Source organism: Trichomycterus rosablanca, chromosome 22 (assembly GCF_030014385.1).
Source record: "Trichomycterus rosablanca isolate fTriRos1 chromosome 22, fTriRos1.hap1, whole genome shotgun sequence".
Lineage (NCBI taxonomy): Eukaryota > Metazoa > Chordata > Actinopteri > Siluriformes > Trichomycteridae > Trichomycterus > Trichomycterus rosablanca.
In genome coordinates this window covers 4,168,512-4,179,835 of record NC_086009.1, presented here as the reverse complement: position 1 = coordinate 4,179,835, position 11,324 = coordinate 4,168,512, and the positions used below count along the sequence as shown (strand labels likewise).

The 11,324-nt window shown below is 36.9% G+C and overlaps 1 protein-coding gene across 1 annotated transcript; it reads right to left on the bottom strand.

Moving 5' to 3' along the window:
• Positions 1-1,518: 1,518 nt before the first annotated feature.
• On the bottom strand, positions 1,519-9,858 carry gdpd3a (glycerophosphodiester phosphodiesterase domain containing 3a). The gene is made up of 11 exons (XM_063018871.1): positions 9,783-9,858; positions 9,451-9,650; positions 5,713-5,755; positions 5,451-5,586; positions 5,173-5,218; positions 4,976-5,094; positions 4,653-4,742; positions 3,603-3,736; positions 2,719-2,778; positions 2,497-2,548; positions 1,519-2,374 (listed from the first exon to the last, which is right to left on the bottom strand). The coding sequence occupies exons 2-11, from the start codon at positions 9,587-9,589 to the stop codon at positions 2,246-2,248; spliced, it is 948 nt and encodes a 315-aa protein (XP_062874941.1). The 5' UTR covers positions 9,590-9,650; positions 9,783-9,858; the 3' UTR covers positions 1,519-2,245.
• Positions 9,859-11,324: the final 1,466 nt, after the last annotated feature.

Genomic DNA, 11,324 nt, shown 5'->3' with positions numbered 1-11,324 from the left:
GATTGAATAGTAATTAAATTATTAAATAGTAAAGTGACATGTGACAATATTGCACAATGAGGCCAATATAGCCATATATACACACATGCGAAAATAATCAGTTTGTCCATGTATGCCAGCTTCATTGATACAATTTTACATACTATTTATTACAGTTGTTTTATGACACAAATCACTTGATTTGTTGATTTACTTTTAAGACTGCATTTATCTTAAATGTGAAATTATTTTGATTTTTACGGGAGACAAGCAAGAAAGCAAGAAAGGGCAAAACTAAAACAATTCACCGTCGACCAATCAGACTTAAGAAAGAAACCCGGCTTGCAGAGATTAGCCAATCAAATTCAGGCAACGTCACAGACCGCATACTACTATACTAAATTTACATTTTCATTTACATTTTCTGCATTTAGCAGACGCTCTTATCCAGAGCGACTTACAGAAGTGCTTCCATAGTAAACATTTCATTTCTTAAGTTTTAGTAAACAACAGTCAAAGAACACAAATCTGCTGAAACCTGTTAGAACCAAAGTGGGTTTTTTTGTTGTTTTTTTTTAAATGGAAAAAAATGTTAGTAAATAGGTACAAGTCAACTTAAGTGCTTAGTAAAGAGGTGGGTTTTTAATCGTTTTTTAAAGACAGCAAGAGACTCAGATGTTCAGACAAACAGAGGAAGTTCATTCCACCACTTGGGTGCTAGAACAGAGAAGAGCCTTGATGCTGCCTTGATGCTTGTCTTCCTTTAGTCCTGGGTGGAGGCTCAAATCGAGCGAGTTGCGTGGTACAGAGCGGGGTTTGATTAGGCCTCGAAGGTAGCTTGGGGCTGCTCCATTTTTGGCTTTGTAGGTGAGCATCAGTGTTTTAAACTGAATGCGTGCAGCTACAGGAAGCCAGTGAAGAGAACGCAGCAGTGGGGTGATGTGGCAGTGTTTGGGCTGGTTAAAAACCAGACGGGCAGCTGCATTTTGAATGAGCTGCAAGGGTTTAATAGTGGATATGGGAGCTCCTGCCAGGAGGGAGTTGCAGTAGTCCAACCGTGAGATTACAAGTGATTGGACCAGAATCTGGGTAGCTTCCCTGGAGAGAAATGGTCGAATCTTCCTGATGTTGTACAGGAGGAACCGGCACGATCTTGTCATGTTGGCTATATAAGGAGAGAAGGTCAGCTGGTTATCCTATACTAAATACAGTAGTATGGCGAGTAAGTATTTACCAGCTGTGGTAAATAAATGGTAAACATGTCGATACTATGTAGGCGAACCTACTAAAGTGGCACTGACACCTGCTAATCTTTATTATATGTTCATGGGGGCGGCACGGTGGCTAAGTGGGTAGCACTGTCGCCTCACAGCAATAAGACCTTGGGTTCGAATCCCAGGTGGGGTGGTCCTGGTCCCTTCTGTGTAGAGTTTAAATAAAGGCATTCTATTCTATCTACATGTCTGTTCCAGTTGTGTTCTCAGATTAAAAAAATTAATTGAGCTGTATGAATCAGTATTTAAAAACACCAACTTCACATGAGCATGCCAAGTTTATGTTTATTATAAAATCAGACAGTGCTACATGTCAGACGGTTATGTTTTCATGAATCAATATAATAAGAAATGGCATTAACTTTTTGAAGAGGTAGTACATTTAGGCCACTATAATCCCAGTGCCCATGTTCTCACAAGGCTAGTAAAAATCTAGAGCAAATTTACATAGTAACTAAATCATTCATTTCATCAAGCAATACAGCAAAAACTTCACAGAAAGTAAAAACAAGTAATACAACAAATAATGTAGTGAAATATTTTACTATATTTGTTTAAAAAAAAGTCCAAGGTAATCATATTAAAGAGTTAACTGTGTTAGACTGCTGCACCATTCCAGCACCACTGACAAATATATTTGAGGTGTTTGCTAAGGCTCTGTGACCTTTTCCATTTGAGTGGTTTTATATCTTTGTTCCTGAGAAATTAGGAAGCTTCAAGTTGCATGAAATATCTAGAACTTGATTTCCTTTTCACTGAAGCGAACCCACCACAACCCTGACCAGAATTAAATGGTTATTAAAAATTTATTTTAAAAGAAAACTGATCTGGCACAAATGCCTGAGTGGTTTTATTATGAATTGTTTAGCTAATGGGTATTATTCACACCAGTGTGCCTACAAACGCTACTGTAGCTTTTAAATTAAAGATAAAGATAAGGGCATTACAGTGTTTAGATTCTTGGTGGCATTAAATTTGCTACATCATGTTACTCATGTAGTTTGTCTGTGCTTTTTAAGGTAGTCTGATAAAACAGTGGGGTAGTCAGTCATGACTCCAGTGGCTCCAGCTGCAAATGCTGCATCAATATCCTGTTCTTCATTACAAACAAACAGGTGAATCTAAAAAAAAGAAGAAGGGAAGCAGAAATAAAATTATTGTCTCTTGCATGCCCAAGTTTCTTTATTATTTTTTAGTATATTTATTACTTTTTTTATGAAAAATAAATAGCATGACTTGCTACCTGAATTCCTCTATCCTTCAGATGTTGAAACAAACCTTTTCTTATAGTCAGTCTAGAATAAAACAGGCAAACAATTATTTGAGACTGGAAATCAAAAAGAAGAGACAGTTGTTGTCATTTGTGTTTCTGTTTGTACTCAATAGAACATCTAGCAATTACATGTTTTACTAATATAATTCTATAATTCTAATTATGATAATTATGACAAATCACTTTAGTTACTTTTGAATTAATGCGATGACCATTGTGTTCCTCAAAATGCCAGGCTCAGGTATGTATGTCCTACAGAAAAAATACAATAATAAAAGAATGTACTTTTATTAAAATACTGTTGTCTATATTAAGATGTTTTGTAGCAGAAACTACATGAAGACTATATGCACATACACTGATACCCCATACATTGTTAACCTGTGCTGTATTACATACAGTTACAAACTAAGCAAAGTAAGCAAAGAAGGCAGGCAGTTTAGCTTACAGGACCTAGGACAACTCACACTTTCTAAATTATGCACTTTTTACATTTAAAAAGTGTGGAATTTAAGTTTATGCAAAAGCAACACAGTTCAACAAAATTCCGTGGCAGCTACTGACAAAACATAACATATGTAAAATATATTTACAATTTTAACACGGAAAATAAGAATAAAAAACTAAATTTCACAAATGCAGTTGCTGTTTTGGGTATTTACAAGACTGCAGAATTGCACAAATTTAATGCTCGGAGTTTTAATATGTTTTTTATTAGATTTTTCTGACATCTGCTGGTAAATGAGTGGAATTTTATTTCAGTTTGTTTTTTGTATTTTCATTGTAATTAAGAACATACATCAGGCACAGATAGTCTATTATTTTAAATAATTATTTCATGATACATTGTTTATTAAATAATAATTTTAAATACAGAAATAATGTAAAAATATACAGAATTAGAACTGTCCTGTGTAATCACGGATTATTTTGTATTTGTACTTACTGTCATAACTCATAAGTTATTAAGTGTAATAAGCCAGTTACATGGACATGTAGGAAAGTATTGCAGTGTTACACAATACCTTACTACAGATTGTAGGAAATGTACAAGTTAAAATACAGACCACACAGACCTGTTAATGACCCGAGGCCAGTAATACTGCAGAAAGCTCTCTCCCAGTGGTACAAAGGGCAGAAGACCTGTGTAGTAAAGAAGCAGCACTTGCAGGCCACGCATATATGTGAACATGTATGGCATAGTTGAGTTCTGCAAAAACAGAATAGGGAAGACAAATATGACAATCACAAATGAAAGTTCAAATGCTAGAGAAAACACAGAAGAATCAGTACAGCTTTTATTTTGTGTTTTAACTAGGGCTGTCAAACGATTAAATTTTTTAATCGCGATTAATCTCAGAATTTCATATAGTTAATCGCGATTAATCGCATTAAAAAAAATCTGTGTAAATGTTATAGAAAACAAGGATTTTTAAGTGAAATGTTACAATTAAAATGGTGAACACATTTTATGCTAAATGTACTGATGTTAAAAACTGCTGGGACAAGAGAAAACTGTAAGGGAGTTTTATTCACTCACATATTAGGCAGTAAATGTCAGATTGTAGGTTAGAATTTCTCCATCAGCAAACATTGTAGATCAGCGGTGCTTTAGGTGGGATAAGGCGTAGTTATTGTATCAGACTTGTCTGTGGTTGTATCGTGACGATGGTTTGATGGACGTTTCTACACGAAGTGAGTGTGTTTTGACCCTTTGGGGCTTCCATAGTGCATGAACTAACGTGCTCGACTCAGCTTTCCGGTATTCGGTACAGAAGAAGAAGTTAATTAAGTGTAATAAAGTGTTCTGCTCCCGACAACTTGTGAATATAGCGTGTATTTATTTCTTTATTATGCAAGTGCATCACTACCACGATCGGTTACATTATGTTAACAAACCGCAAATGAAAAACGGTGGCAAGTCCGACATTAAAACGTTTGTTCTACCAGTCAAGTGTCAACATGAACTAGAATTTGCGTTAATGGCACTAATTTTTTTAATCGCGTTAAATTGAGATTGCGTTAATGCGTTATTATCGCGTTAACTTCGACAGCCCTAGTTTTAACTAAATTAATCATTTTTTTTGTTGTGAAACAGAAGGCAGGAGGATCATGTGTACACTCACCACTTTCCGACATTCCTTCATGATAGAAGACTCCACAGATGCCCAAACTGTTATGTCTTCTCGGTTATGCTTCTTTACTAGGTCAGAAACCTACGAGAAAAAGGGTAAGAGAGAGAGAGAGAAAGAAAAAGATGTTGATTAAGTCAAAAGTATTTGTACGCTTTAAGGTCTGAATTGTGGGCAGTGACACTGTTTGTTCAGTTAAGTGTGAAGTTCATAAATAAATGTAAAACCATGATAAACTTGTGACAGTCAAATAATGAAAAAGAAATACTACTGAATATTATGTATTTATAGCAATTTAGCCTTTTTTTAATTCTCGCCTTTTTAATTAACTCCATGTTCATCTCTTTGACCTCAATGTTTAAAGGAATCCTAGGGAATGTCTGGAAAACATCTTCTAACAGGGCAAATTTTCTGTCGGTTCCAGTGCTGTAGTGATCTGTGTAGAAAAATCATTAATCAAAGTTTATATTACTAAAAAAAAGTACACATGCAGATGTGTGTATGAAAAAAATACCTGCATAGAAGGTGACCTCGAGTTGCTCTAAATACGGTGGTAGATTCTAGACAAGAGATTTAATATTAGAATAACTGAGAACTGTATTGTGATGTTACTGTAATGGTAGATTTATGTGTGTTTCCTAGACTAGCAACTATTAAGAAAGAATTAGTGGGAAAAACACTTTTACTAACATGATTACTAAGCTGGAAGCAAGTGGGGTAAATATGAGTAAATAGAACACTTTAAACACACTGCTGTAAGGATAAAGTAGCTTAAAACCCTTAAACTCTGACCTCCAATTTCACATCAGAGATGTTGACGTCCTGCCCAGTCTGGCGCAGAAGATTCTCATCATGGGATACAATCACATGACCATCTAGAGTAAGGTGGCAATCCAGCTCAAGCATCTCTGTGCCAACCTCAACTGCACTGAGAAGGAAATGGTGGGAAACAGCAAAAGTTGAGAACAGATGTAGTCCGATTACAATGAGGTCCATATGAAAAATTACTTATGGTCATGGTTAGCTATGGTAAACTTAGACCAGATTTACTCACTGTTTGAAAGCCTCTATTGTGCTCTCAATTCTCTCACCAGAACCTGTCAGCACAAAACAGAAAGTCAGGTTAAATTTTAACTTATTAATGGTACTGCCATAACAAGTACTTTGTTTTTGCACAGTTAACTGGACAGTGCATGTGTCTGCAAATTACATACTGTATATAGCATGGGTCCAGTTTTTCGAAACACAAGCTATATTGTAAATTAATTAAAATTACATCACATTATATTACAATACATTAACCACAACAAAAGTAAACTGTCAGTGACTGTAATGTGATTACATACTGTAACTATACTTATTTATTTAGTTACAAAGAATAACTAGTAAATAATTTGTTCCCAATTGTATTCCCTCAACACACACACACACACACACACACACACACACACACACACACATATATATATATATATATATATATATATATATATATATATACATATATATACTGTATATATACATATATATATATATATATATATATATATATATATATATATATATATATATATATATATATATATATACATATATATACAGTGTATCACAAAAGTGAGTACACCCCTCACATTTCTGCAGATATTTAAGTATATCTTTTCATGGGACAACACTGACAAAATGACACTTTGACACAATGAAAAGTAGTCTGTGTGCAGCTTATATAACAGTGTAAATTTATTCTTCCCTCAAAATAACTCAATATACAGCCATTAATGTCTAAACCACCGGCAACAAAAGTGAGTACACCCCTAAGAGACTACACCCCTAAATGTCCAAATTGAGCACTGCTTGTCATTTTCCCTCCAAAATGTCATGTGATTTGTTAGTGTTACTAGGTCTCAGGTATGCATAGGGAGCAGGTGTGTTTAATTTAGTAGTACAGCTCTCACACTCTCTCATACTGGTCACTGAAAGTTCCAACATGGCACCTCATGGCAAAGAACTCTCTGAGGATCTTAAAAGACGAATTGTTGCGCTACATGAAGATGGCCAAGGCTACAAGAAGATTGCCAACACCCTGAAACTGAGCTGCAGCACAGTGGCCAAGATCATCCAGCGTTTTAAAAGAGCAGGGTCCACTCAGAACAGACCTCGCGTTGGTCGCCCAAAGAAGCTGAGTGCACGTGCTCAGCGTCACATCCAACTGCTGTCTTTGAAAGATAGGCGCAGGAGTGCTGTCAGCATTGCTGCAGAGACTGAAAAGGTGGGGGGTCAGCCTGTCAGTGCTCAGACCATACGCTGCACACTACATCAAATTGGTCTGCATGGCTGTCACCCCAGAAGGAAGCCTCTTCTGAAGTCTCTACACAAGAAAGCCTGCAAACAGTTTGCTGAAGACATGTCAACAAAGGACATGGATTACTGGAACCATGTCCTATGGTCTGATGAGACCAAGATTAACTTGTTTGGTTCAGATGGTCTCAAGCATGTGTGGCGGCAATCAGGTGAGGAGTACAAAGATAAGTGTGTCATGCCTACAGTCAAGCATGGTGGTGGGAATGCCATGGTCTGGGGCTGCATGAGTGCAGCAGGTGTTGGGGAGTTACATTTCATTGAGGGACACATGAACTCCAATATGTACTGTGAAATACTGAAGCAGAGCATGATCCCCTCCCTCCGGAAACTGGGTCGCAGGGCAGTGTTCCAGCATGATAATGACCCCAAACACACCTCTAAGACGACCACTGCTTTATTGAAGAGGCTGAGGGTAAAGGTGATGGACTGGCCAAGCATGTCTCCAGACCTAAACCCAATAGAACATCTTTGGGGCATCCTCAAGCGGAAGGTGGAGGAGCGCAAAGTCTCGAATATCCGCCAGCTCCGTGATGTCGTCATGGAGGAGTGGAAAAGCATTCCAGTGGCAACCTGTGAAGCTCTGGTAAACTCCATGCCCAGGAGAGTTAAGGCAGTTCTGGGAAATAATGGTGGCCACACAAAATATTGACAATTCAGGAACTTTCACTAAGGGGTGTACTCACTTTTGTTGCCGGTGGTTTAGACATTAATAGCTGTATATTGAGTTATTTTGAGGGAGGAATAAATTTACACTGTTATATAAGCTGCACACAGACTACTTTTCATTGTGTCAAAGTGTCATTTTGTCAGTGTTGTCCCATGAAAAGATATACTTAAATATCTGCAGAAATGTGAGGGGTGTACTCACTTTTGTGATACACTGTATATATATGGTTTGTTAGTAATGTTTTGGATGGCTAACATAGCTATATTTGACAATGAATAACTACATATTTCTCCTTTCATCAACCAACCTCTTTATCAAGTTATCAAGCTACTACACGTTAGGTTAAACATTAAATTATCTCTCTCTTCCTATCTGTTTTGTAGGGCTATGAAAAAGAATTCAGGCAGTAAATGCAATGTAGTTATAACTGTAGATGGTATAAACTGTAACAACACTTTAAAAAATAATGAACATTTTAGACATTATTAATGCATACATTAATAAGCTTTTTTGGAAAAGCTTACAAGAAGACATTTGTTCACAGCACTTTGCATTTCTGAAAACATTTTGTAATATGCAGACTTGGTAAGTTGACATACTTGTCTGAAATGCCTTATGTGTTACATGTTAATGGATATCTGATAACATAATTGAGTAACCCGATCAGTCTCCATTTGTTCCTGCAGTACAGCCTGTTCTTTATCAAATGACTGTTTACCCCAGTATTCACATGGGTGTGGTTTTCTGTCACCATGCATTGTGCAATGTATGTGTTACACACCTGACCCAGGTTATGCAGAACTGGTTTTTATTCTTATGTACGTTTTGGAAAATTAATGCAAAAATATGCAGATCATCAGAACTGGAATTGTTTACTTGACTTGTAGGAGATTAATTTTCTGTCTAACTCCAATCATCATGCTTCATCTATGCTTGTTCTAAATCATTTGATCAAGACAACACACTAACACTATTTGAGATTTTAAGGATTGAACTGAAAACATGAACCAAAATAATTTAAAAATAAGACTGGGCTATATAATAGATTTACCTGACTGCATGTCTTTGGACTGTTGGAGGAAACCCACACAGACACGGGGAGAACATGCAAACTTCACACAGAAAGGACCCAGAAGGCTACGCCATGGAATTGAACCCAGGATCTTCTTGCTGTGAGGTGACCGTGCCAACCACTAAGAACTTTAATTTATAAAATACCAAAGAAGTGTATATCTGAAAATGTATGTTAAAAGTATTTATACAAATTGACGCCTCTTGTTAAGTACTTTGGTGAGTCACCTATTATCTAGTTGGGAGCTCTTACTACAGATGTTAGACAGGCTCAAGATCAACTTCCTTTCTTCACAAAAGCAGGTTTTTACTACAGTGAGGATGGTGTTACCTAGGTAAGTTTTGTTTGTTTTACATCACATTTACCACAAAAAAGTCACGTTCTTTATCTACTCACTTCTTGCAACTTTAAATCAGGTTCTGCAGCTGTCAGTTGATATTTATGACAGTTGATCTCATAGTAGCCAGTCTGAACAAATCCCCTACCAATTAACTGACTAAGTAAGATTAAAGGGTTAGATTTTTTGTTTCCTGTATTATTTCTAAATCTCTAAGGATTCTTTATTGCCCTTAGGATGAAATACACTGGACATAACTGTTTATCTTGTCACATTTTATCAGACCTGACTGTGTACCTGCAGCAGAAGTCTTAAACAGGGAATGTGTTCAGTTTTACCCGGCTGTGGCACAGCTTACCTCCCCTGTGTGAGATGTGTCTGCACTTGAATGCTGTTTTCTTCTTCTTGTGCAGAATGAGGGGATTTTTCAGCAGGTAGAGGGACGTCAGTGTGTACCCTCCTACTATTGGGACCAAGTAGTACAAAAAACTGGCCATAACTTCCACAGTCTGTATATCCAAATGATTCCAAAGTTAATCTGGAGCAACACTGAAGACCCTGAGAGAGACAAGTCAGTGCAGGAAAAGAATTTGTGGTTTACCAGAGCTTATTGTAGCAGTGTTAGTCTGTTATGAGAAGACTTTAATCAGTTCTTGGATACATAATCAAAGAACATTTCGTTTTATTTACCTTAAAATGACAGCCTCCTCGTCTGTGTTCTTGTAGAAGAAAGAGGTAGCGTGCACCCTTTCCCAGCTGATTTGAACTAAAGTTACTGTTCAACTTCTTTCGCTGACCTGTTTGACTTTCTCTACCACTCCCACTTCTCAGGTACTTCTCCTCCCTTGTCACCTCTTCTGCAACTGTTAAGGTAAAGTGAAGCCCAAAACCAGTTAAACAAGCGCGCGCAAGAAAGATACACTGAGCAAAGATAATAAACCCGAAATGTAGCAATGATTTCCCCTCCTTGTTCTGTTTCTTTCTGTACGTATTCAGGTTCTGGTTTGTTACTGATTGCCAGCTGGTGTTTCATTCTTTTGTTTTGTTTTCCCCCTGCTATTGTGAACATGAATGTAGGTTTATAAAAGCATAGCCAGTAGCCAATTGTTCAGTCGTGGCTCGCTCGTGTCAGGTTTTTGTGCACATTGTGATTGTTGTGTGAGGCCTCTAAGGAGGAATTTACGTACCTATTTATGCTTTTTCAAATAAAACTGCTTATGGAGGGTGTAACTGTCAGCTGATGATTAAGTTCCAAAGTCTGTGCTGTTACATACTTCACTTTGTTTTTTTATTCCTCTACTTCATCACACTAAATCTCACAAACAGCAGCAGGAAACTAAGAATATTAAAAGAGAACAAGAGCACTGAAGTATTTGTCAGGTGAACAGATTTGATTGTTGAGCAGTACATTACAGGTCTGTGTTGGCACATTAAAGATGTTTGACAAAGGTTGGGCCTGTGAAGATTATAAACTCAAGAATGGTCACAAACACGCACACAGACAAAGCAGGCATGCGAGTGAGCATTCAGGAAAAAATCCTAATTGTCAGCAGATTACTTTGGTTTTCTGTTGTTTAGATTTGTATTACAATGCTGATTTGTATAGACAAGCAGACCACCAGTTTGTTGCAGAAATACACAGATATAAACAGAAACAGTGAGGGCTATATTTTTATTTAAAGGTTATTTTTTGGTAAATGGAGGTATAATGCTTAATGTGTACTGACGTGGGTGGAGTAACAGGAACTGTGATATATAAAAACTGCCAAAGCTGTGGATTGCATTACCACCTGCTACAATTCCCTCTAATAATGAACACAATACTAAAATAATATTTAGGCACATTTTCTATTGGCTTAAGAGAAAAACATTTGGTCCATTGTTGAATTTCAGTGAACAGGGACTCGGTCATCGCTAGGCACATACTTAACACATAGTTGTGTTTTAAAATGTCAGGAAGCAATTTATAAATATATAAAAACAAGTGAAAGCTGCATTCTGAATGTTGCAGCAAGAGGACACAGTAACAGGTGTATGCTTTTTTATTAAGTGTGTTTATGTCCAGTCTAGAGCTAGTTCAGTAGTATGAACATATTTATGACACATCACCAGTTATACATTCACCCTGAACAGGCAACTGCAAAGCACTGTTTATAGGAACAGTTTGTGAGTCTTTCGCCCAAGGAAGTTTATTATTAAGATTATAAGTTCCAAAGTAACGAAAATCAAGTT

Excerpts from the sequence above, each read along its gene's own strand:
- gdpd3a (XM_063018871.1), bottom strand. The coding sequence starts at position 9,589 with ATGGCCAGTTTTTTGTACTACTTGGTCCCAATAGTAGGAGGGTACACA. Across the intron at positions 5,095-5,172 it reads CGAGGTCACCTTCTATGCAG|ATCACTACAGCACTGGAACC; the intron begins GTATTTTTTTCA and ends TTTTCTACACAG. Across the intron at positions 3,737-4,652 it reads TGAAGGAATGTCGGAAAGTG|AACTCAACTATGCCATACAT; the intron begins GTGAGTGTACAC and ends CTGTTTTTGCAG.